General features: G+C 40.6%; 2 protein-coding genes and 2 pseudogenes across 5 annotated transcripts; 1 reads left to right on the top strand and 3 right to left on the bottom strand.

Annotated features, from left to right (window-relative positions):
- Positions 1 to 997: 997 nt before the first annotated feature.
- LOC112245920 lies at positions 998 to 2,300 on the bottom strand (annotated as a pseudogene).
- Positions 2,301 to 9,084: 6,784 nt separating this feature from the next.
- Positions 9,085 to 13,081, bottom strand: gtf2h3 (general transcription factor IIH, polypeptide 3). Its single transcript, XM_024414167.1, has 13 exons — positions 12,991 to 13,081; positions 12,579 to 12,658; positions 12,369 to 12,475; positions 12,098 to 12,243; positions 11,921 to 11,983; positions 10,823 to 10,852; positions 10,664 to 10,692; positions 10,499 to 10,573; positions 10,357 to 10,410; positions 10,205 to 10,273; positions 9,980 to 10,115; positions 9,862 to 9,898; positions 9,085 to 9,740 (listed from the first exon to the last, which is right to left on the bottom strand). The coding sequence occupies exons 1-13, from the start codon at positions 13,004 to 13,006 to the stop codon at positions 9,671 to 9,673; spliced, it is 912 nt and encodes a 303-aa protein (XP_024269935.1). The 5' UTR covers positions 13,007 to 13,081; the 3' UTR covers positions 9,085 to 9,670.
- Positions 13,082 to 13,472: 391 nt separating this feature from the next.
- LOC112233510 lies at positions 13,473 to 17,361 on the top strand (annotated as a pseudogene).
- Positions 15,777 to 22,169, bottom strand: LOC112233525 (transmembrane emp24 domain-containing protein 2-like). Of its 4 annotated transcripts, none has more exons than XM_024401216.2 (5): positions 21,668 to 22,169; positions 19,606 to 19,798; positions 19,401 to 19,421; positions 18,526 to 18,633; positions 15,777 to 16,351 (listed from the first exon to the last, which is right to left on the bottom strand). In XM_024401216.2, the coding sequence occupies exons 1-5, from the start codon at positions 21,845 to 21,847 to the stop codon at positions 16,218 to 16,220; spliced, it is 636 nt and encodes a 211-aa protein (XP_024256984.1). In that variant the 5' UTR covers positions 21,848 to 22,169; the 3' UTR covers positions 15,777 to 16,217. The 4 variants fall into 4 exon arrangements, with proteins under 4 accessions (XP_024256984.1, XP_024256986.1, XP_024256985.1 ...); XM_024401217.2 differs by lacking the exon at positions 15,777 to 16,351 and adding an exon at positions 17,382 to 18,339 and having other exon boundaries at positions 21,668 to 22,123; XM_024401218.2 differs by lacking the exon at positions 19,401 to 19,421 and having other exon boundaries at positions 21,668 to 22,145.

The following is a 22,169-nucleotide window of genomic DNA, read 5'->3' as shown; positions in this document are numbered from 1 at the left end:
TACTCAAGACAACCGAAATAAATCAGATACAGACTACAAAAATAAAATAATGTCCACTTTCCTTATACATTTTTTAATATAATTAGATGTTCTGCTATACATCCACTAATTTCTTCATTATCTTTGGAAACTTTATTTGAAACATGTAAACAGTGTACTCCACAACAGTGATTACATGGAATACAATCAGCTTTTATCCTTTACAAGAGCAGGTATATGCAAGGGATTTTAACTGTACCTTTAACATAGTCTAAGTCTTATATTGGAAAGTAACACGTAAACCATAATCACAAACCATTGAATAAATGATTTTGCTTTGACCTCTTATTTACAGGGTTTATCAATGAAAGGTTTCACATTTTATTCACAATCTTCATTACTATTTTATCACATTGTTTGCATAGGCACTTAGAATACTAAGTGAAGATAAACCTAAGAAATAGGATAGCAGCAATCAACAGTAAGTCTGCTCACTACCCCAGTAAGTGCTCAGTTATTACAAAAATACTTTCCTACTGTCCTGATATTCGACAAACTTCAGGGTCCGAGACATAGCTTTTTTCTGACAGCATATAAGAGCACATATCTCGTAATTATGAAAGTGACTTGTGCAAACAAATAAGAGAACCTAAAAACGTGGTCAAGAATGTAAACATTGACGACTGCTCTTTGTGATCTGTGAAACCAAATAGCAGAAATAATTGCCTGTGGTAACAATGGTTCCAAGATCAGCACTTGCCATCAGGTTGTGCATTTTATGTCCAAAGTTGGCATCAAGGAACGTTGAGGTCTATTTGTCTTTGAGGATCCCACCAAACTAAAAAATTGTGCCATTATTTGGTGCCTCTGTTATCAATTAAGCTGCTTCCTATAGTCCTACAGAAATACTTATTGTTGTCAATCACCTGTAACTCACCAATATTTACTCCACAAAGCTCACACAAGCATTAAGAACCAGGGTCAAGGGGTTGACCACTGTACCCCAGTCTTAATATGGCTAACACTCTGTCTCCATTAGACAAGTGTTGTTGTTGGACTCTTGACCCTCTAAAAATATCACTGACTGGTCTTTGACATCATCTGCCTGTGCAAGAGTAGAGACAGAATAGCTTTGCAAAAACTCTGACTGGGTTTTCATTTGTTCTTGTGCCAGAGCAGACTGGGTTGTTACCTCATCTACCTGTGCCTGGACCGACTGTACCTACGGCTGTAGCTGCTCTTTGAGGGAGTTAATTCCTTGGTCCACCTTCTTCTGTCTGCCCTTGGTCTTATGTCTCCAGGGCCATCTTTTGCCTCACTTCCCCTCTTGGAGGGAGCACGGCGACCCAGAATAGAACTCTTATCTGGGATAAGATTGAGTGCTGGCCCATCCAGCTTCTCAATGAAGGCCACTGCTCAATGTTAAATTGAGGACAAAATTAGAAAATTACCAAAAAGGACTGTCGTAATCTCAGCACGAAGACTATGTACAATCAACAAGTGATGCATGTACATACCATTATCTCACCAAATTGGTGAAGTAGTAGCCAAACTCTCCTGCCATGAGGCTGTGAGGGAGGCCCAAGTGGATCACATATTGCATGTTAGAGTGAAGCCGGGGTGGGTAAATCAGGCCAGACAGGAAGTTGTCAGCATTTGCTGGCTCACTATTGGAGGTGGAGAGAGCCTAGAAGACATTCTGACTGCACTTCCATACGCATGTAAACTTGTCCTGTTGTGCTCGCTTGGCATCCATCTCAATAATGGCTGACAATTGTGAGTGTCACACAGTTAGTACACAGGAGAAACTTGAAATGGTCTGGAAATGTTTTACTCAAACTAATTTAATCATTTGGCTTTCTTCATACTGACATTTATGTGTCTCTGGTGCCATGTTTTATCCAAATAAAGGAACACTGTCTTCTGTTACATTACAATTAGTCATTTAGCAGACACTCTTATCCAGAGCAACTTACATGATCTTAAGATAGCTAGGTGAGACAACCACATATCTCAGTCACCTGTTATAGCAGGCAGAAAGGGATCACTGACAACCTCAGCCCTCTCATCGGGAAATGGCACTCTCAGTATGTGGGTGTGACCCAGTTTAAAGACTTGTCAATGTTAAATTCTAAATTAAAAGCAATCGTAAACTAAGTTGAATCACAATAGTAGATGAGTCCTTAACATTGCTAAGGAAGATATTGGTGATGTTAGATAGACAATGGTCAGGGGAGGGGGTTTGCCATAATAACCACACACATCGTTGCATAGAAACTCTGTATGAGCGCCTCAGATCCAGCGTTGTGCTCTGCTGCCATATTTCAGCTCTCTTTTACTCCCACTTTGTGACAAAGCAAACACAGGTCAAAGTCATTGCATAATTGTTTAAATACTTTGAACAACTCATAGACAAACATAGGCAGGATGTAAATACAAACACAGATAGAAATACATGTTTTACTTAGCATAGTTGCAGTTAATATAACAGCATGTAGCTAGATCAAAATGATCATAATAAAAATGACCAGTAAATAAAAATAAAATAAAAATGACCAGTAAATGATTAATAAAATAACTAACATGATGCCAGTTGATCAAGCATAACCACTGATTCTTCTCCGACTAATTCAGAGGTCATGTCTGACAGTTCAATAAAATATATTCTTTAGCTAAATGCATTCTTGTTCAGCAAAGCAATCTTAATTCCTGGTAATATAAAATAACTTGTCACACTTCATCAGTTTTCCCACTACCGTTACCACTTCAGTTACCAAAATCTAGCTTCTTCACCACTGGAAAACTGTGTAACGTCCCGGAGCGAGGAGGCTACCCAAATTCAAAACCTAGTCATCGAATACATTACAAATACAGACCAGACTCAGAGAAAGAACGCCAGCTAGCTACCTGTTCAAATTAGTTTACCAAGAAATACTCTATATATACAAAAGTATGTGGACACCCCTTCAAATTAGTAGATTTGCTATTTCAGCAACACCTGTTGCTAACAGGTGTATAAAAATCGAGCACACAACCATGCCATCTCCATAGACAAACATTGCCAGCAGAATGGATTTACTGGAGAGCTCTGTTACTGCCCCGGTCAACTGTAACTACTGTTATTGTGAAGTGGAAACGTTTAGGAGCAACAACATCTCAGCCGTGAAGTGGTAGGCCACACAAGCCCACAGAACTATTATTGTTGACGATATATAGTTTTGGCAATATTGCAATATTTTTGCGCTAGCTTACTATACCTGCACCAAAACACCACTATTTTCCCTTCATACTTTGTTGTCAATCTTCTTTTTAATAGGGATCCAATTTTTTTTCAGACCCTTTATTTCTATGACTGATCAAAACTCCCTCTCGTCCTGTGGTGGGCAATATGTATGAAACACGAATCGCAATAAAATCACAGTCTCGGATCACAATAGATATAGAATTTAGAGAATCGCAATGTATATCGTATTGGCACCTAGGTGATTGTCATGAAACCAGTTTTAACCATGGCAGTAGCAAGAAAACTAACAAACAGATAAAAATAAAATAGTACCACAATAACATAACAATAACGAGGGTATATACAAGGAGAACCGATACAGAGTCACTGTACGGCGGTACGAGGAAGTTGGTGCTGATATGTACATGTAGGTTTGGTGAGGTGATTGATTGAAGTACTATGTACATGTATTATTGCAGTAAAAAGTGTCTGACGTTTCTCATTACCATAACACTACTTCCGGTTGCTGTAAATACTACAATAGGCTTGGATTTTTTTTTTTACATAGTATCTCATAGAAATACTTTGATTATTCTTTGTATGATAACTAGTTTAAAATATATCGCTAATTCTGTACCTTTCCATAATTTTCACCCTAATTATTAATATACAGGATATTCTTAAAATATATCGCTAATTCTGTACCTTTCCATAATTTTCACCCTAATTATTAATATACAGGATACTCTTATTCTGAAGGATTCCAGAAATCCGTGACCCGGAAGTACTTGTTTCACAGAGGAGGTTTGATTTGCTTGGTCTTGGTGTTTTCAATCTATCCGGGAACTCGGGAAAAAACGAGGTCAAGCCATGACGTCAGTGATCTGAAGGTTGGCAAGTTGGCGCTCTTGAAAGATTAGTTTCTGACTTGGAATTCCGAGTTGAATGAACAATGTTTCGCAGTCATAGCTCGTTTTTGATGTTGTATTGAACGCACTGAAGTCAGAGATTTCCGAGTTATTTTGAACGCGGCATGTTGGTTTCCACTAGTTACCACAGCCACAAAGTCCAAATTGGCAATATCGTAAACATTGATTTGTTAGATCAGTCACAATTTACCGATCATATATCACGGTTTTGATGCTTTCGAAAAAGACCTCCGATAGAGCTATAAAGAACGGACGTGTTTTTACCTTTATTTAACTAGGCAAGTCAGATAAGAGCAAATCATTATTTACAATGACGGTCTAGGAACAGTGCCCCTTGTTCAAAGGCAGAACGACCCTGTCAGCTTCGGGATTTCGGCTACTGGCCCAACGCTCTAAACACTAGGCTACCTGCCGCCCCTTATACAATGGTACAGTCTGCTCATGTTTGGGTTCCCTGTGTTTCCAAACTGAAATGTTGGACAATGTGAGATATAAAGTCGCGTAATCTTTGGGATTTTGTGATCTATCATTTACAGTATTTAAAGTCATGGGGTGTTGTGCTTGTTCACGCACTCTCACTGAGTGGTTCTCGCGTTCAGTGTTGCCATGTTCGCAGTTTTCTTGCAAAATTGGAAAACGATGTCGCCGGTTTAAATGTATTGGTTGCGGGTATTTGGGCTATTTCTAAGTTGCACCGCGGCCGCCATGGAATTTCTCTTAAAAAATACACACTGCTCAAAAAAATAAACGGAACACTTAAACAACACAATGTAACTCCAAGTCAATCACACTTCTGTGAAATCAAACTGTCCACTTAGGAAGCAACACTGATTGACAAATTTCACATGCTGTTGTGCAAATGGTATAGACAACAGGAGGAAATTATAGGCAATTAGCAAGACACCCCCAATAAAGGAGTGGTTCTGCAGGTGGTAACCACAGACCACTTCTCAGTTCCTATGCTTCCTGGCTGATATTTTGGTCACTTTTGAATGCTGGTGGTGCTTTCACTCTAGTGGTAGCATGAGACGGAGTCTACAACCCACACAAGTGGCTCAGGTAGTGCAGCTCATCCAGCATTGCACATCAATGCGAGCTGTGGCAAGAAGGTTTGCTGTGTCTGTCAGCGTAGTGTCCAGAGCATGGAGGCGCTACCAGGAGACAGGCCAGTACATCAGGAGATCTGTAGGAGGGCAACAACCCAGCAGCAGGACCGCTACCTCCGCCTTTGTGCAAGGAGGAGCAGGAGGAGCACTGCCAGAGCCCTGCAAAATGACCTCCAGCAGGCCACAAATGTGCATGTGTCTGCTCAAACGGTCAGAAACAGACTCCATGAGGGTGGTATGAGGGCCCGACGTCCACAGTTGGGGGTTGTGCTTACAGCCCAACACCGTGCAGGACGTTTGGCATTTGCCAGAGAACACCAAGATTGGCAAATTTGCCACTGGCGCCCTGTGCTCTTCACAGATGAAAGCAGGTTCACATTGAGCACGTGACAGAGTCTGGAGACGCCGTGGAGAACGTTCTGCTGCCTGCAACATCCTCCAGCATGAACGGTTTGGTGGTGGGTCAGTCATGGTGTGGGGTGGAATTTATTTGGGGGGCCGCACAGCCCTCCATGTGCTCGCCAGAGGTAGCATGACTGCCATTAGGTACCGAGATGAGATCCTCAGACCCCTTGTGAGACCATATGCTGGTGCAGTTGGCCCTGGGTTCCTCCTAATGCAAGACAACGCTAGACCTTGTGTGTCTGGAGTGTATCAGCAGTTCCTGCAAGAGGAAGGCATTGATGCTATGGACTGGCCCGCCCGTTCCCCAGACCTGAATCCAATTGAGCACATCTGGGACATCATGTCTCACTCCATCCACCAACGCCACGTTGCACCACAGACTGTCCAGGAGTTGGCGGATGCTTTAGTCTAGGTCTGGGAGGAGATCCCTCAGGAGACCATCCGCCACCTCATCAGGAGCATGCCCCAGGCGTTGTAGGGAGGTCATACAGGCACGTGAAGGCCACACACACTACTGAGCCTCATTTGGACTTGTTTTAAAGACATTACATCAAAGTTGGATCAGCCTGTAGTGTGGTTTTCCACTTTAATTTTGAGTTTCACTCCAAATCCAGACCTCCATGGGTTGATACATTTGATTTCCATTGATAATTTTTGTGTGATTTTGTTGTCAGCACATTCAACTATGTAAAGCAAAAAGTATTTAATAAGAATATTTCATTCATTCAGATCTAGGATGTGTTATTTTAGTGTTCCCTTTATTTTTTTGAACAGTGTATATTTCACTGTGACCTGCTGCTGACTGTCAGGCAGTGAGGCAGGCAGTTGCTGAGTGGTGGGGAGAACCGGAGGAGTGTGTGTGTGTTGAGCAAGAGGCGTGAGAGCAGCACGTGCGCACGTTGTGACAACTGTTTGTTCTTTTTCGGACAACTTTTTTTTTATACCAGTTGTAGGTAGGCTATTTAGAGTGTCATTATGATTTCGAGATCCTCTGTCCAATTTTCATCATACTAACTCTCCTGTCTGATTTATCAATAGTTATGCACATGATTACAAATGGCTCATTCTGGCAACCCTGCTCGCGCTACCCTGCCTAGTCAGTTGAATGAGAGAGTAAAGCCAACTGAAACTGAGGAGAAGCGCCAGATAAACGAAATATTTTAAACGTTATCATCACGGTGAGCGAGTTATAAAGCATAGGATATGAAACACCAAGTTACGCGAAGTGTAATTATATAATTGTTATTTTTATAATGTTATGATAGTTTAATTCATTTATAAACGTCCGTTAGTATAGAAGCTAACGTCGGCTAAAGTTAGCTCCAGTCAAGCTAACCCGCATGGCGACAGGACCAACGTCGTTGGCCATTAACGTTCACAGTGTAAACAAAGGGAAACGTTGTAACTTGCTGTTTTTTTGGTTGAGAATTACCTGATGTTTTTCTGTGATATCTTTACAACTGTTTTTTTTTAGTATGTTGGCTATTTATAATTGTGTAAGAGTAGCCAAGTCAGTTGAATGAGTGAGAGCCAACTGAAAACTATTGAAGAGAGAAGCACCAGATAAACTATTTCAAATATTCAAGGTTTCAGACTCCTTTAATTCTTCCCACCATAACGTTACCTTTTCCAGGCCCAATGTTTAAGAGGGTGCACTACACAACTAGAACATGTGTTTTGTGGTTTTTCACTTTGAGCTAAGGGGGTTTAAGAGGGTGATGGCCTACGCTTTGCCATTGCAGAGCAAGTAGTCAATGTTGCATTATGTGAGTACCATAAATTACTACGTTTTTGGTCACTTTACCCGAAAAACGGTGGGGAGACAGACCATCACAATACATTGTAAACAACTAGTTGGCTTTCGTTTCACTACATGCTGCTAGTACAAAACCATGGTATTTTAAAAATTGTACTACCATGGTTCATTGTTGTAAAAAAAAAAAAAGTCACTACAATAGCAAGAAAAAACACGAAATGGCCAAAAGTATGTGGACACATGCTTGTCGAACATCTCATTCCAAAATCATGGGCATTAATATGGGGTTGGTCCCCCTTTGCTGCTATAATAGCCTCCACTCTTCTGGAAAGGCTTTCCACTTGATGTTGTAACATTGCTTGCTTCCATTCAGCCACAAGAGCATTAGTGAGGTTGGGAGCTGATGTTGCGCGATTAGGCCTGGCACACAGTCAGCGTCCCAATTCATCCCGAAGGTGTTCGATGGAGTTGAAGTCAGGACTCTGTGCAGGCCAGTCAAGTTCTTCCACACCGATCTCGACAAACCATTTCTGTATGGACCTCGCTTTGTACATGGGGGCATTGTTATGCTGAAACAGGAAAGGGCAATGCCCAAACTGTTGCCACAAAGTTGGAAGCAAATAATCATCTAGAATATCATTGTAGGCTGTAGCTTTAAGATTTCCCTTCACTGGAACTAATGGGCCTAGCCCGAACCATGAAAAACAGCCCCAGACCATTATTCCTCCTCCACTAAACTTTACAGTTGGCCCTAAGCATTGGGGCAGGTAGGGTTCTCCTGGCATCCATTAAACCCAGATCTGTCCGTCGGACTGCCAGATGGTGAAGCGTGAATCATCACTCCAGATAACAAGTTTCCAGTGTCCAATGGCGGTGAGCTTTATACCACTCCAGCCGATGCTTTGAGCATGGTGATCTTAGGCTTATGTGAGGCTATTCGGCCATGGAAGCCCATTTCATGAAGCTCTGGACTAACAGTTCTTGTGCTGATGTTGCTTCCAGAGGCAGTTTGTAACTCAGTAGAACGTGTTGACGATTTGTACTTGGTGTTCCCGCTCTGTGAGCTTGTGTGGCCTACCACTTCATGGCTGAGCCGTTGTTGCCCCTGGATGTTTCCACAATAACATAATTTACAGTTGACTGGCTCAGCTCTAGCAGAGCAGAAATCTGAATTGTTAGAAAGGTGGCATCCTATAATGGTGCCACATTTAAAGTCACTGAGCTCTTCAGTAAGGCCATTCTACTGTCAATGTTTGGCTTTGGAGATTGCATGGCTGTGTGTTCGATTTTATACACCTGTCATTTACAGGTGTGGCAGAAATAATTTGAAGCGGTGTCCACATACTTTTGTATATATACACACACCAAGGTACTGGTGCAAATACCATATTTTCCTGCCATGGCAGTACAATGGGGAAAAAATGACCATGTCAGGAAATACCATGGTATTTTCCTGCCAAGGATAGTGACTGAAAACCATGATAGTACCATGGTATTAAGGGGTAATAATCAGCTGCCTGCCTGATGACCACCGTGTTAGCTAGTGACGACCGATGACACTAGGAAACACATTTTATTTAATCTTTATGGAATTAGTTTTCACTTAAAATGGTAAGAGGGTATTGTAAAAAAAAAACAATTCAGAATGTTGGTATGAGTGGATGCAAAAATGTATAGGAATTCATATTAAAGGAATATTAGGCCAGATTTATTAATAAACAAATTCTGTATTTAAAAGTATCAAAAACATGCATGTAAAAATGGTGAAATGTGACATAAAAAACAAAACAAATTGTAGCCATTATCTTTTGTGATCATAAACCGAGAGCCATTTTACTCGGAACCTCAGAGTAAAAATGTACCTAGGTTATTTGTGTAGAGCTTCCCGTTGGTTTATTCTGATACTGTCTGAGTGGGAAACTCGGGTATTATCGTATCCAAGTCAAACATGTCATGAATCAAGCATTAGCACTTCCTAAACCATTGGTGGCCAACTCTGTTGTAGTGGTGTGGTGCAGGCTTTTGTTCCTTTGTTATTTTGATTAGTTCAATCAGGTGTGTTACTGCTTGCCTGAAACAAAAACCTGCACCCACACAAGCCCTCTTTGTATTAGTGGCCATCCCTGGCCTAAACCAATATTTCCTCTTGACATAACCTGCGGTTTACCAAGGAGGGTGATAATACAGTAATACCTTACCAAAAGAAAACCGTGGTAATCTTTAAATAAAACTTTCCAATTACAAAGGTCCATGTACAGTGTTAATTTGCATGTCACGTTGATGGCTTGAGTTTCTTCTTCTTTGACTTCACCACCTGGGGCAATGGAATTTTGAAGGCAGTCCTACAAGGAAAAGGCATTTGAAGATGACTAAACACATTTGCACAGAAACAAAAATAATTACCACCTGTTCCTACTTCCCTTAATGTCTATTACAACAAGAGTAAAGGTCTGTAATACTCACTCGCACGTTGTGCAGATGGGACTGAAGTTGCAGAATACTTCAAGAGAATAGGGTTTGTTCATTAGAAATGTAATCATTATACAACTTTTATACAATGAGAAAACAAAATCTAACTCACTTGACAAACACACTGAGCAGACATAACCAATCTCAATGAGGTTTCTGTGGCAAAAGCATGCTGCTCTGTAATCCACATGTACAGGAGGTGGCAGCACCAGTTGGGAGCGTTGGTCAGAGTCTGGCAGGAATACCCACTACAGATAAAAGAGAATGTAACCAATGTCACACAAAACATAAGACATAAAAGCTAATCAATCTTTAACTCTATCATTTTTATCCTCACCAGAAGATATTGTGCCAAGGCAATCTTCTGTGGTATCTTCAAGTACAATCCTCCAGTTATGTCACAGGCCTGTTAAGACAAATACAGTAGAAAATGGTGAACATTCTGAAAATGTTTGTGCACATCTATATGATAAAGCAATCAAAACTTGCCTGTTGGAGGAGACCTGAGTCCGAGTCCAACACACAGGCGTCTATTAGGATACTCTGTAACAAGACAAGACAAAATAGAGACACAGTTTCTTTATTAAACATATGCTAAAGAAAGCGTAAGCTGAGAAGACAGTAATTTTACCTGCTTCTGGGCAGCGAAGATCACATTCATGAAGTTCATGTATTGCAAGGCACAGTCTTCTGCTGCTTTAACGACCTATTCCGCAAAGACACAAAACAAATATTCAAACCACACTCACCAAAAGAGTAAGCTACCCTTGTGAAACTGACTCCACTGAGGTCTTACCAATATCCTTGACTTCATTTCTTGTCCGGCTGAAAAAAAGCAGGGAAACATATGACTGAAAACCATGACTAGTATAATGACCATTACAAAATTGTAAGATTAAATCTGATGGAATTTATTAACACTTTATTAACCTAGTAATTGAAATGCTCTGAATACCTTCCAGCTCCTTTGCGACTCTATGGATATCTGAATATTGAAAGTAAAAGAAACATACAAGCATCCAGCTCAAATTTGACGAGGGGAATTTTATTTATAATTTACAAATCGACAAAACACCAACAAAAACCAGCCATTTAAAAATAATTCAGTGGCTGCGCATCAAAGTTCTCTAGAACCCTCTTCCCGACAACTAAAGGTCTGAAGCTTCTGCGCATGTGCGTGATTCTCTACTTCACGCAGTTTCTGCTCTACTCATTCGGCTTCCCAGAGAACAGGCGACTCTGGCAAATGGTGCTTATTTAATAAAGTTGGATTAAAGCTGAATCAATGTCTGCAAGATCACATAATGACAGTATTCTGCACAACAGAACTGAATATAATAGCATACCGTTACTGTAAGACAAAAAAAAAAAACATATATGATATTTTCCCCCTTATGATAGTGCGAATGGTCATATTAAATACATTTTTTAAGTGTGAAACGTCAATCAGTTTCATGGGGATACATATTTAGATGTTCTTGAGTTATCAACAATGTTGTTCTAAAGTAGCCTACAGGGTTGTTTTGAATTATGTACGGTGACTAAATTTAGAACAGATGGTGTTAAAGTAGCATACCTGTGTTTTGTTTCAATCAAAGCACATATTTTGCCTAGTGGCGCACGTTGTTGAGTTTTGACCGCACGAGAGAAAAATGGGACCAGCCGCACAATCATCCTAAAATCTCATAAATTATTTATTTTTATTTTCTTACAGTAACGTTAAACTATGCTATTATATTTGGTTCTGTTATTGACTACTGTCATTATGTGATCTTGCAGACATTGATTCAGCTATGACCTAACTTTATTAAATGAGCACCATTCGCCAGAGCAGCCTATACTCTGGGCAGCTGAACGAGTAAAGCTGAGAATCCTGCATATGCGCAGAAACGTCTGACCTTAAGTTGTCGGGAAATGGTTCCAGAGACTGATGTGCAGCCTTGCCCAAAATAATTTCAGGGAAATTGATTAATATCTGCTCTAAGATGGTGATTATGCTGCTGTTCTAATGTAAATGCATTGTAATGACTAAGCATTTTAATGGAAAGGATACAGCAGAGAGCTTTAGCAAGTGATCCCGCCAATAGTGTGTCTGTCTGGTTTCCCTTCACTTCAGCTGAAAAACATAACAGAAGTGAGGATCTTATAAGAGTACACAAAAGGGAGTTGACAAACACTGCTAACTTTGTTATTTTTTTGGCAATGCACAAGGAAATTATTTTGCACTTACTTCTTGACATGAGATTCTTGATCTCTTCTGCAATGAAGTCATTGGCAACTGACAATAGCTCATACTTGCCATCCCCACTTGTTGATGCATTTTCATCCCCATGACCATCTCCAAATTTCCAGAGCTTACAAGGATACAGAAAATGACTGCAGCATATGACAAGGAAAGAAGGAAGGAGATTTGTAATTAGATTGGAACATAAAATCACCGGACAGAAACCAGCATTTATAAGTATTCTGTGTATCTACTGACAAGTGACAAGTTTGAATACCTTTCCTGACAATGGCTGGCAATTATGGCCAGCTTGTTGGTCCTAGTCATGACCAAGTGGGAGTTACCCATCACCATGACTGCATCCAGACACTTGGACAGGGTGAACTAAGAGAGGAGAAAGACAAATCATGCTTATCTCAGTCTAATATATTCTTTGAAATAGAGGCTAACTCTGTAGACAATTGCACAATTAATAATAGTTAAATACCTGAGGTTCTCGATTAGCTTGCTGACCCCACCATATGGGATTGACATCCACAACAATGACCAGAAGACTGACTTCATCCTCTGCAGACAAACACAGAAGTTAGCTTGACCGGTGGCTATGGTTGTTATGACAATAACTAACTTATGACTTTTCTCATGCATTCATTTTATATCAGTGATTAGTACTACGCCAACGTTACTAATTTCGAGTTAGCTAGTGATTAGCACAAACTAGCCAATGTTAGCTAGCTAGCCAGCTATTTCATTTCTTCATAAAACTCATTCAATGCCAGCAAGCTTGCGAGCCAATGTTTTCACTATATATATGTTACACTTCCAATGTTTTAACATATTCATTATTGTTTGAGATTGATTTATTATGGTTAAATCTCTATTATGGTGAATTCACTTACCCGACGCCATCATCATAAGTTAACATTGCTAACTCCTCCAGCGTGCCCAAATTAAAGACCCGCCCATTTCTCCCTAAAACAACCAATAAGAAATTAGTTGTACATCATCAAATTGCGACATCTGATATTCATGCCGCGTTTATATCACCTGGGAACTCGGAAATCTCTGACTTCCGAGCATTCACGACAACTTGGAACTCGGGAAAAAATTAGCTCGGACTGAGAAAAAGGTCCGTGCTATTCGTGGTCCTTGGGACGTCTCTATCCCATTGAAGCTTACATTTAACATGGTTAGGGCAAGGTTTCTCAAACTCGGTCCTCGAGGGCCCGTTTTGGTCTTTGCCCTGGCACTATACAGCTGATTTAAATAATAAACTAATCATTAAGCTTTGATCATTTGAATCAGCTATGTAGTGTTTTTTTCCGGCATGCCCAGTTGCGTGAACGCACTGAAGTCGGAGAATTCAGAGTTCCCAGTTGTTTTGAACGCGGAATCCATCCAAAAAAACGAACAAACATTTACCTTAAACCCAGTATAACTGTGACAGAATTTGCTATTTAAACGTATTATATTTGACGCAAATCAAGGATTGTCTTTTCTCAGTCCACAACGCAAGAAGGTACACTTGAATGAGCATAATTCGCGTCAGAGGAGGACAAACGTGGCTGTTTAATGAGCGCGAGCAAGTACATGACTAGTAGCTCGCTAACGTTAGATAGCTGGAGAACGAAGGACTAGGTAGCGTAGTTGTCAGCAAAAATCCATCTGGCACATACTAGGTTAGCTGGCTAGAAAGTTTATTCTACAAATATTCAGGTATCATCTTGCCAGCTTTCTGCTTTGGTTGAGGTGTGGACTTGTTTGACAGAATGGACAAAGATGGTGAGTTTAGGTGTCATTGAAGAACTTGATGAGTAGACATGCTTCTCATATGGTCCAACATAGCAATATATACATGGTCTTGCCTGTAGTTGATTTCAGATGGAGGTTGTTTCCATGTATGCACAACACACTATTCAAGATTTGCACTTCTATATGGTTCATATTTCCATATGACTGACCTTCCCATGGCCATCTGCTTTCAGAGCTGGAGGAGTACTTCAGGACGCATGAGACAGGACCCTGAGGTACCCTCTGCTGTAGCAGCAATCCACACTCTCCTGGAATTCCTCAAAAGAGACCAAAGTCAGATTTACTTAAAGACAAGACATTACTTTTCTACCCTCCTTCACTTGTTATACTGATGTGTAGTGAATCAAGAGGCAAATATTTTGTCTGATGGTTACTGAATTCAAGATACTTTCCTCATCACTGCTGAAGGGTTGGCACTCGATTTGTCAATTATTAGCAAATAGACAAGTTGTGGTATTAATTGGTTGGGTGCTTTATGTCCCTGAGCAGGTGAGACCATCCTGGGCCTGAGAGAGAATCTGACCCAGACCATTGGGTGTCTGGAGGAGGCGGACTCCTCTGTGGCTGTCTCGTCTGGTGGCGAACTGTTCCGCCGCTTCATCAGCCTCACATCACTGGAACACCCTGTGAGTAGAGGGCTATCACCTATCCCTCTTGCTGCAACACCTAGGCTACTCTTATACACTCGAGCTCACTTTACAGTGATTTGACATATATTCAATGGCGAGAGTACCTTGAGTTGTACAACTTACCATCATGATTTGAGATGTCATTCTCAGAAATGTTTTATTTGTCCCCCGAACAGGATCTCTCTCAATGCAAGAAAGCTATGGTAGAGAGAGGAGAGCTCTTTCTAAAGAAAATATCCCTTTCCAGGAGCAAAGTAGCAAAACTGTGCCATACCTTTATCAAGGATGGAGCTGTAAGTATTTCTATAGAATTTGGTTTTTCGAACGAAGTCTCAAACCCGCTCCACTGGAACACATGGTGATTCTGCCTCTGACAAACACTGTTCTTCTATTGCCATTCACAGAAAATACTGACACACTCATCCTCCCGGGTGGTTCTTAGGGTACTGGCGAGTGCAGCAGCCGACAAGAAACGTTTCATTGTGACGTCACTGAGTCACAACCAGACTCTGCAGGGTGTGTGCTCAACCCAAACGCATGCGTATGTATAATACCAAACTAAGCAAACCCTAGAGAGGAACTTGAAAGAATATTCACAAGTATACTTTTGTCTCTTTAAAGACAAAAAATGGCAGAGAAATTACGCAACCTAAACATTCCAGTCACAGTGGTTCTTGATGCTGCAGTGGGGTAAATATCAAAATCATTTCAGTTGAGTCATGAAATTATATAAATAAATCTGATTGAGATCTCAGCTCAATCATACAATTTTTTTGAAGGACCTTAAAATTACTTTTTTAATAATACCCACTTTTGATTTATACAGGTAGTCTATATGAAGGATATATGCAGTCAGTGAAATCCATGTATCTTATTACAGTACTGAAAATAGTGTGTTTTGTTAAAGGTATATAATGGAAAAGGTGGACCTGGTGATTGTGGGTGCAGAGGGAGTGGTGGAAAGTGGTGGCATTATTAACAAGGTACTGTGTATATTCTGAATTGGATAACACACCAGTTAGACAATCTTATGTTTGTCCTTGGATGATACCAGTTACAACACATCATGGGTTACCCTGTGTTCTGCAACCCACTTGACAGATTGGCACCTATCAACTGGCTGTGTGTTCAAAGGCTCACAACAAGCCTTTCTACGTTGTGGCAGAAAGCTTCAAATTTGTAAGACTCTTCCCTCTAAACCAGCAAGATGTCCCAGACTGATTTAAGGTAATTGCACTAAAATATGGTCATTAACATTCATCTTTAATTTACAATCTGTAGAAACTGAGAATAGAAAGGTTCAGAACTTTTGTCAAACATTCCAGCACAGTTAAAGTATATGGCAATTAGAAAATCAAAACTGGATGGTTTTCAGAGATAGATGGGAGGAGTGAGGGTAGCTGAAGGGTGGGACTAAACAAATACAAATTAAAAAAGATAACTAAATGTAAAATATACAGTTTCCGTAAAGTGTAGTATGTAGACTGAACAAAAATATAAATGCAACAATTCCAATGATTTTGAGTTAGAAGGAAATCAATCAATTGAAATAAATTAGGCCCTGATCTATGGATTTCACATGAATGGGCAAGGGTGCAGCCATGGGTGGGACTGGGGAGCCAGGCCCAGCCAGTCAGAATGAGTTTTTCCCCACAAAAGGGCTTTATTACAGAAAGAACTACTCCTCAGTTACATTCGCTGTTCGTGTGGCTGGTCTCAGACCATCCAGCAGGTGAAGAAGCCGGATGTGGAGGTCCTGGTCTGGCGTGGTTACGCATGGTCTGCGGGTTGTGAGGCTGGTTGGAAGTACTGCCAAATTCTGTAAAACGACAGAGGCGGCTTATAGTAGAGTAATTAACATTAAATTCTCTGGCATCAGCTCTGGTGGAAATTCCTGCAGTCCACATGCCATTTTCAAGCTCCCTCAACTTGAGACTAGTGGCGTTGTGACAACTACACGTGTCCTTTTGTCCCCAGCACAAGTTGCACCTGTGTAATGATCATGCTGTTTTAATCAGCTTTTTGACATGCCACATCTGTCAGGTGGATGGATTTTCTTGCACAACATTTGAGAAATTAGCACTTTGTGCATTTGGAAAATTTCTGGTATCTTTTATTTCAGCTCATGAAACATGGGACCAACACTTTACATATTGCATTTATTTTTGTTCAGTGTAGAAGCTACGTATTGTTGTCCATTTTACTCTAATTAGGGGAGGTAGGATCAGAGTAAAATAAATTAAACATTTCAAATCTATGGAGGATTGGAAATGATGCAGACTTACATTGATAGAACCCACAATCTACAATATTAAAGCTGTTCCACCCCTAAAAACAATTAAAGGTCATTGGGCTGTAGTTATTATGTGCTAACTTGTGGTCTCACTTTGCTTTATACTGAGAGAGAGAGCAAACACTCTGAAGGCAGTGGAAGATCTAGCACAAGAACACCCCATGATTGACTACACACTGCCATTGCTGATTATACTTTATTCACAGACCTGGGGGTTCACACTCGTTCCGCAGTCAGTGACGAACTTAAGCTGTACTTGAAAACCACCACTGGAATAGAAAACACCATCAAATGGATTCATTTAATTCAGATATTAACAAGTCACCTTTCAATATGCATATCACTAATAACATTAAACCCATAGTGAGTCAAGACATAATACAATGATTGTATTATTAGTCTTGGATTTAAGGAGAAACTCACAAAAAGCAGGTGTTTTACTTTGTATGAACATTTTTCCCCTACTTGCTTTACTGGAGTTTGAGAACGTTCTGCCGACCCATGGGAGAGTATTTAACTACTGTACTAGTTAATTACAAATTAAAAGCAATCAATCTCAAGAGGACAAGGAAACACTTTATTATGAACTGGATTTGGGTCATAAGTTCATCCACATTTTAATTTGACTCAGTCTGAGCTCTGTATCTGTTATTCACCCCGTTGTGACCAATGTCACCCTCTGCTAAACCAGAAAAAACATTGAACATAACTACCAATACAAAGTAGAATAAAATCTGTACAAAATTGTACTCATTTGATAAAGTACAATACTAGAACAATAAATGCTCAAGCAACTACTTCAAACTGGCAACAATAGCTCAGATCTCACACCAAGGCTTTTCTTATTCTGCATCTTACCCCAAAATGTAACAGTCTTAAATACATACAGTACGATTATATGCCATTACTTTTTCCATTAAATATGCATTTTGCATACTGTGACTGATTGGCACGGTAGGTGTTAAAACAAAAGTTATTTGTACAACAAAATATACTCCCTAAAAAACATCTAGAGCAAGCTGAACAGTTGTCTAACAATTATCATTCCAAGCCCAGTGTTGTATTTAATGTGTGCACAACTTACTACAAAACCTCCTCCTGGCATAGTTTTAGGGCAGTGGGTTTGAATGCATAAATACTCTTCTTGATCAAAAATGTATAATACCCTCTTCAGTGCTATTGATATCAAAGTCTGAGGAGTCAATGCAAAGACAGTTCTCCTCGATTGGAAAAACATACATTGTACCATGGCCTGAAGAGGAAAACAGACATGAGATTGGATAAGGAAAAGGCTTTTCAGAGGTTGTTTGATTTCCAACTTTGTAGTATGGTGCGGCTAATGGTTCAAGTGAATGATGACTCACTTTGGAGTTGGAAAAAAAGCATGTTTTACACAACTCTCCGCACCTCAAAAAATCTCTTCAGGTAGTAGATTTGTCCCAGGGTCATAGCTACCAACACAAGCGCTTCAAAGAAGGACCAAAGCACCACTCGGCTGTTTGTGTTGTCATTAACTAGAGGTGAGTGAGAGAAACAGGACAACACTTCAAACAACTACTGCCACTGAACAATGCATTCACTAAGCTGTCAAAATTGGGTGTTCTTTACATAAATGCTGTTTGGTTTTGTTCATATGTTATTCATTTTCTATTGAAATAGCACATTGCTATGTTGTTGAAGAAAGAACACAGTGGTCTTACTTGCTCTGTGTATTCTCTCTCGGACTTCCATGTATTCCTGTTCGTGTTTTACTGCCGTCATGGCAACTGCTAGCTCATTAATCATCTCCTCCAGCTTGTTCTGGTGGGCTGTGAACAATAACAGTACACCAAATATTGCACAGTTAAAGAAACCAAGAAGCACATGCACAAGTAAAACTCAAATCCAAGGTTTATTGTAGATGCTGGTTAAAGGGATGTAAGGACTTTCAAGCAATAAACTTGGGCAGGAAATGTTTGTACATCACACAATAAACACCATCAGTAACTGTCAGTAAACTGTGACATCCATGTCTCTGCCAATATCTTGTGCATACCTATTGTGCAAAATTGTCCTTTTAACTAATCTTGACATTAACCTTAAATTTTTTAAATGTACCTGACAAAGTATAAGTGTGTTTTCTACATAAAATAACTGTAGTAGCAAAATACTTGGATAAAACTAAAGGCACAGTATGAGCTGGTAGTGCTGTGCAAACTGCTGCATTGACTGGACACACGTACATGGATTGGATACCAGATTTCTTATTGAAACTGACCAACTAATCATTTTGAAAGACTGAGAAAAAAATCAATGTTGACCCAATTTGTTCACTTACTGGCAGAGGCTGAGGGGGGCATACATTTCCAAAATCCATTCACCAGTCAAGTCATTGCTAAGCAACAGGTGAGTGTCCATAAAGCAAAAGACAAAACAGCACAACCCAGGCAATTAATAAAACTGCACTATTTAAATTCCCTGTGTTTATTAAGTAATTAAGTATCTGGGGTAAGCAACACTACAGAGAATGAGGTCATTCTCTCCAAGAGCATTGAAGAATGACCATCTCTGACCTCATGCAATAGTGTTAACCTACCGTCCCAGGTGTCTCCACCACCTGATGGAGGGAAGGGGCAGGCAGAATGAGAAAAGGAGGAATATGATAGAACAGAAGGAATATAAAGGGAAACAGGAGAAAATAAAAGTAGCAGTGTTCCCCAGAACGTAAAAACACTGACGGTGAGATGATATTCCTAACATCAGTCAGTGTAGCCATTGCTGCCTCGTCAACCCCAGCCTACCTTCCGTCTCCATGCCGTCTCCCTTGGGGGCCTCTCCGATGTCAATGGTAAACATGACAATCTTGGGCGTCATGGTGGACATCTTATTGCTAAAGCAGAACTTGTATGTGCCATCCATATGGGCAGCCACAGAGTACTTTCCACTGGATTCTCTGTCTCCTTTATAAATCTGCTTCCCATCTGGACCTGTGATCTGCAAATGAAAAGTACCTTTTAATTTTACCTTTATTTAACCAGGCAAGTCAGTTAAGAACAAATTCTTATTTTCAATGACGGTGGGTTAACTGCCTGTTCAGGGGCAGAACGACAGATTTGTATCTTGTCAGCTCGGGGGTTTGAACTTGCAACCTTCCGGTTACTAGTCCAACGCTCTAACTACTAGGCTACCCCGGGGTGGCAGTTGCTTAGTAGTTGATCATCTCCTGTTAAAGGGATAGTTCAGCCGAATTACAAGATGACCAATTGGTTTCCTTACCTTGTAAGCATTCTATGGCCAAGGTATGACAGCAATCCATGCTTTGGTTTTATTTCCCTTGCGCTGTTTCCAAATGCTAACATTTTAGCATTTGTGGCACAAATCCCATTTAAGTCATGGTACCGATATTAGCATTTTTCGTGCATCATGTCCAAACATCCGAAAGTATCTAAAATTGATTCTGAAGCTCAACAAAGTCACTTATAGAGAATTTGAACATTAACATTGTGCACCCAAAATGCTGATACCGGCACAATATACTTGAATGGGGCTTCCGAGTGGTGCGGAGGTCTAGGACACTGCAGTACCAGGTTCTAATCCAGGCTGCATCACATCCGGCCGTGATTGGGAGACCCATAGGGTGGCGCGAAATCAGCCCCGCATAGTCCGGGTTTAGCCGGGGTAGACCTTCATTGTAAATAAGAATTTGTTCTTAACTGACTTGCCTAGTTAAATAAATATTACATTAAAACATGTATAAGTGGGATGATAGTAGGGCAAGGAAAACAATATATAATTTGGGTGAACTATCCCATTACTGTTAGGAATACAGGTAACTTAGTCATGTTTTGACTGGACACCAGAATTAAAGGCGCTACATGGTCAATCAAACATCTGTATTGGCCATGCAGCATTTATGGCGATATGGCCTCTGGAGAAGTCAGGGCATTCATACTTCTTGGCTTCGTGGAGCAGGGCAGAACTGTTGTGAAGGAAGTTGTCGAAGTGAGTTTGTGTTTAAACAGGACCTCCAGCACCCCTCAACCAATCATGTCAATGCGGAGCTGGGATATGGAGCCCTCCGCATCGTTACAAAATTTGGGAGGCGCATGCCATGCACATGGCTCAAATTGGGCCTCTGCATGCCGATGGAGGCTTCGCAATTACGTCACACCCTCCACACTTGGAGCCCCCGACCGACCACATTTTCGGATCAAGCACAAATGGGCTCTTAGACAGAATGCTGCCCAAATCCATCCACTAAATATATGAATGATAAATAGCCATAACATGAAATCATGCCTTGGCTCATGTTATTTAAATTATAAGAACTATGTAAAACAGGATAGTAGCTATTTAGAAAGCTACTAACTATTATTATATGGCACAATTTCAATGACGTTTGCAAGGAGATGCTGCTACCTAGGCAGGTTAACGTTAGTTGGCCAGCTCGCAAAAAAAGTTAGCGATCAAAGATACTTAGCCACTAACATCCAGAGAGTTTTCTAATATCTCCGACATAGCTAGCTACATTTCCAAGCTATCTATTTACCCACCCAACTTAGCTAACAATACAATTGTCAGTATTCTGTACCGCAAGGTATAAACTTCACTAGTACATTATATGCCAAGACAACACCAACTGTTAGCATTATTTTTAGCCACACATACTAACTCATATTGCTAGCTAGTAAACTAGTAGGACGAGTTTAATGGCTAGCTAGCTAGGCTAACGTTAGCTAACTCAATTGCTCATATTTAGCAAGGCCCACATATTCCAAACCTAGATAATTGAGCTGCTGCAGGGACCGATTTCGCGCAGATTTAGAAATATGTTGGGCACCTTCCACAATTTAATGGGCTTACCTCCACATCGATGTCAAGGAAACCGCCTTCGGCCACCTCAAACATGAGGCCCATCTTGGTACCAGAGTTGACTCGTTCAAATAAACATTCTTCTGCATGAGCGTCTATGCTTACAAAATAACCTGACGCTGTTGCGGACAACATAGCTAAAATTACCATAAACTCAGAGAGGGTAAACATAACTACTGTTGTTTTTCGCAACTATCTATGTGAAAAAGACGCTAAAGCGTTCTAGTAGAGCGAGCCCTCGCAAGCCACTGATTTGTGGAGGAGGAGTTAACACTACTGGTGACTAGTGGAACGCGGACCCGTTCTTCACACCTCAGTGAACGCGTTTTACTTGAAGATGGTGCCACATAAAGACGGGAAAACGGGCCGCGTCGACGTTTAAAAAGCTATTGGATTTCCACTCCGCACTAATACACTACACACTCAAATTGAACGGGGCCCTGGTGCAAGACCTGTTGTAGGCCTACGTATCATAATCTAGTACACCGGCGGA

Source organism: Oncorhynchus tshawytscha, linkage group LG04 (assembly GCF_018296145.1).
Source record: "Oncorhynchus tshawytscha isolate Ot180627B linkage group LG04, Otsh_v2.0, whole genome shotgun sequence".
Classification (NCBI taxonomy): domain Eukaryota; kingdom Metazoa; phylum Chordata; class Actinopteri; order Salmoniformes; family Salmonidae; genus Oncorhynchus; species Oncorhynchus tshawytscha.
The sequence above is the reverse complement of the archived record's forward strand: the minus strand, read 5'-3'. Positions and strand labels throughout refer to the sequence as shown.

Excerpts from the sequence above, each read along its gene's own strand:
- gtf2h3 (XM_024414167.1), bottom strand. Across the intron at positions 10,274-10,356 it reads ACTCAGGTCTCCTCCAACAG|GCCTGTGACATAACTGGAGG; the intron begins GCAAGTTTTGAT and ends TTGTCTTAACAG. Across the intron at positions 9,899-9,979 it reads CTGCTCAGTGTGTTTGTCAA|TATTCTGCAACTTCAGTCCC; the intron begins GTGAGTTAGATT and ends ATTCTCTTGAAG.
- LOC112233525 (XM_024401216.2), bottom strand. The coding sequence starts at position 21,847 with ATGTTTACCCTCTCTGAGTTTATGGTAATTTTAGCTATGTTGTCCGCA. Across the intron at positions 19,422-19,605 it reads AGACGGCATGGAGACGGAAG|GTGGTGGAGACACCTGGGAC; the intron begins GTAGGCTGGGGT and ends TCCCTCCATCAG. Across the intron at positions 18,634-19,400 it reads TGGTGGAGACACCTGGGACG|CCCACCAGAACAAGCTGGAG; the intron begins GTAGGTTAACAC and ends TATTGTTCACAG.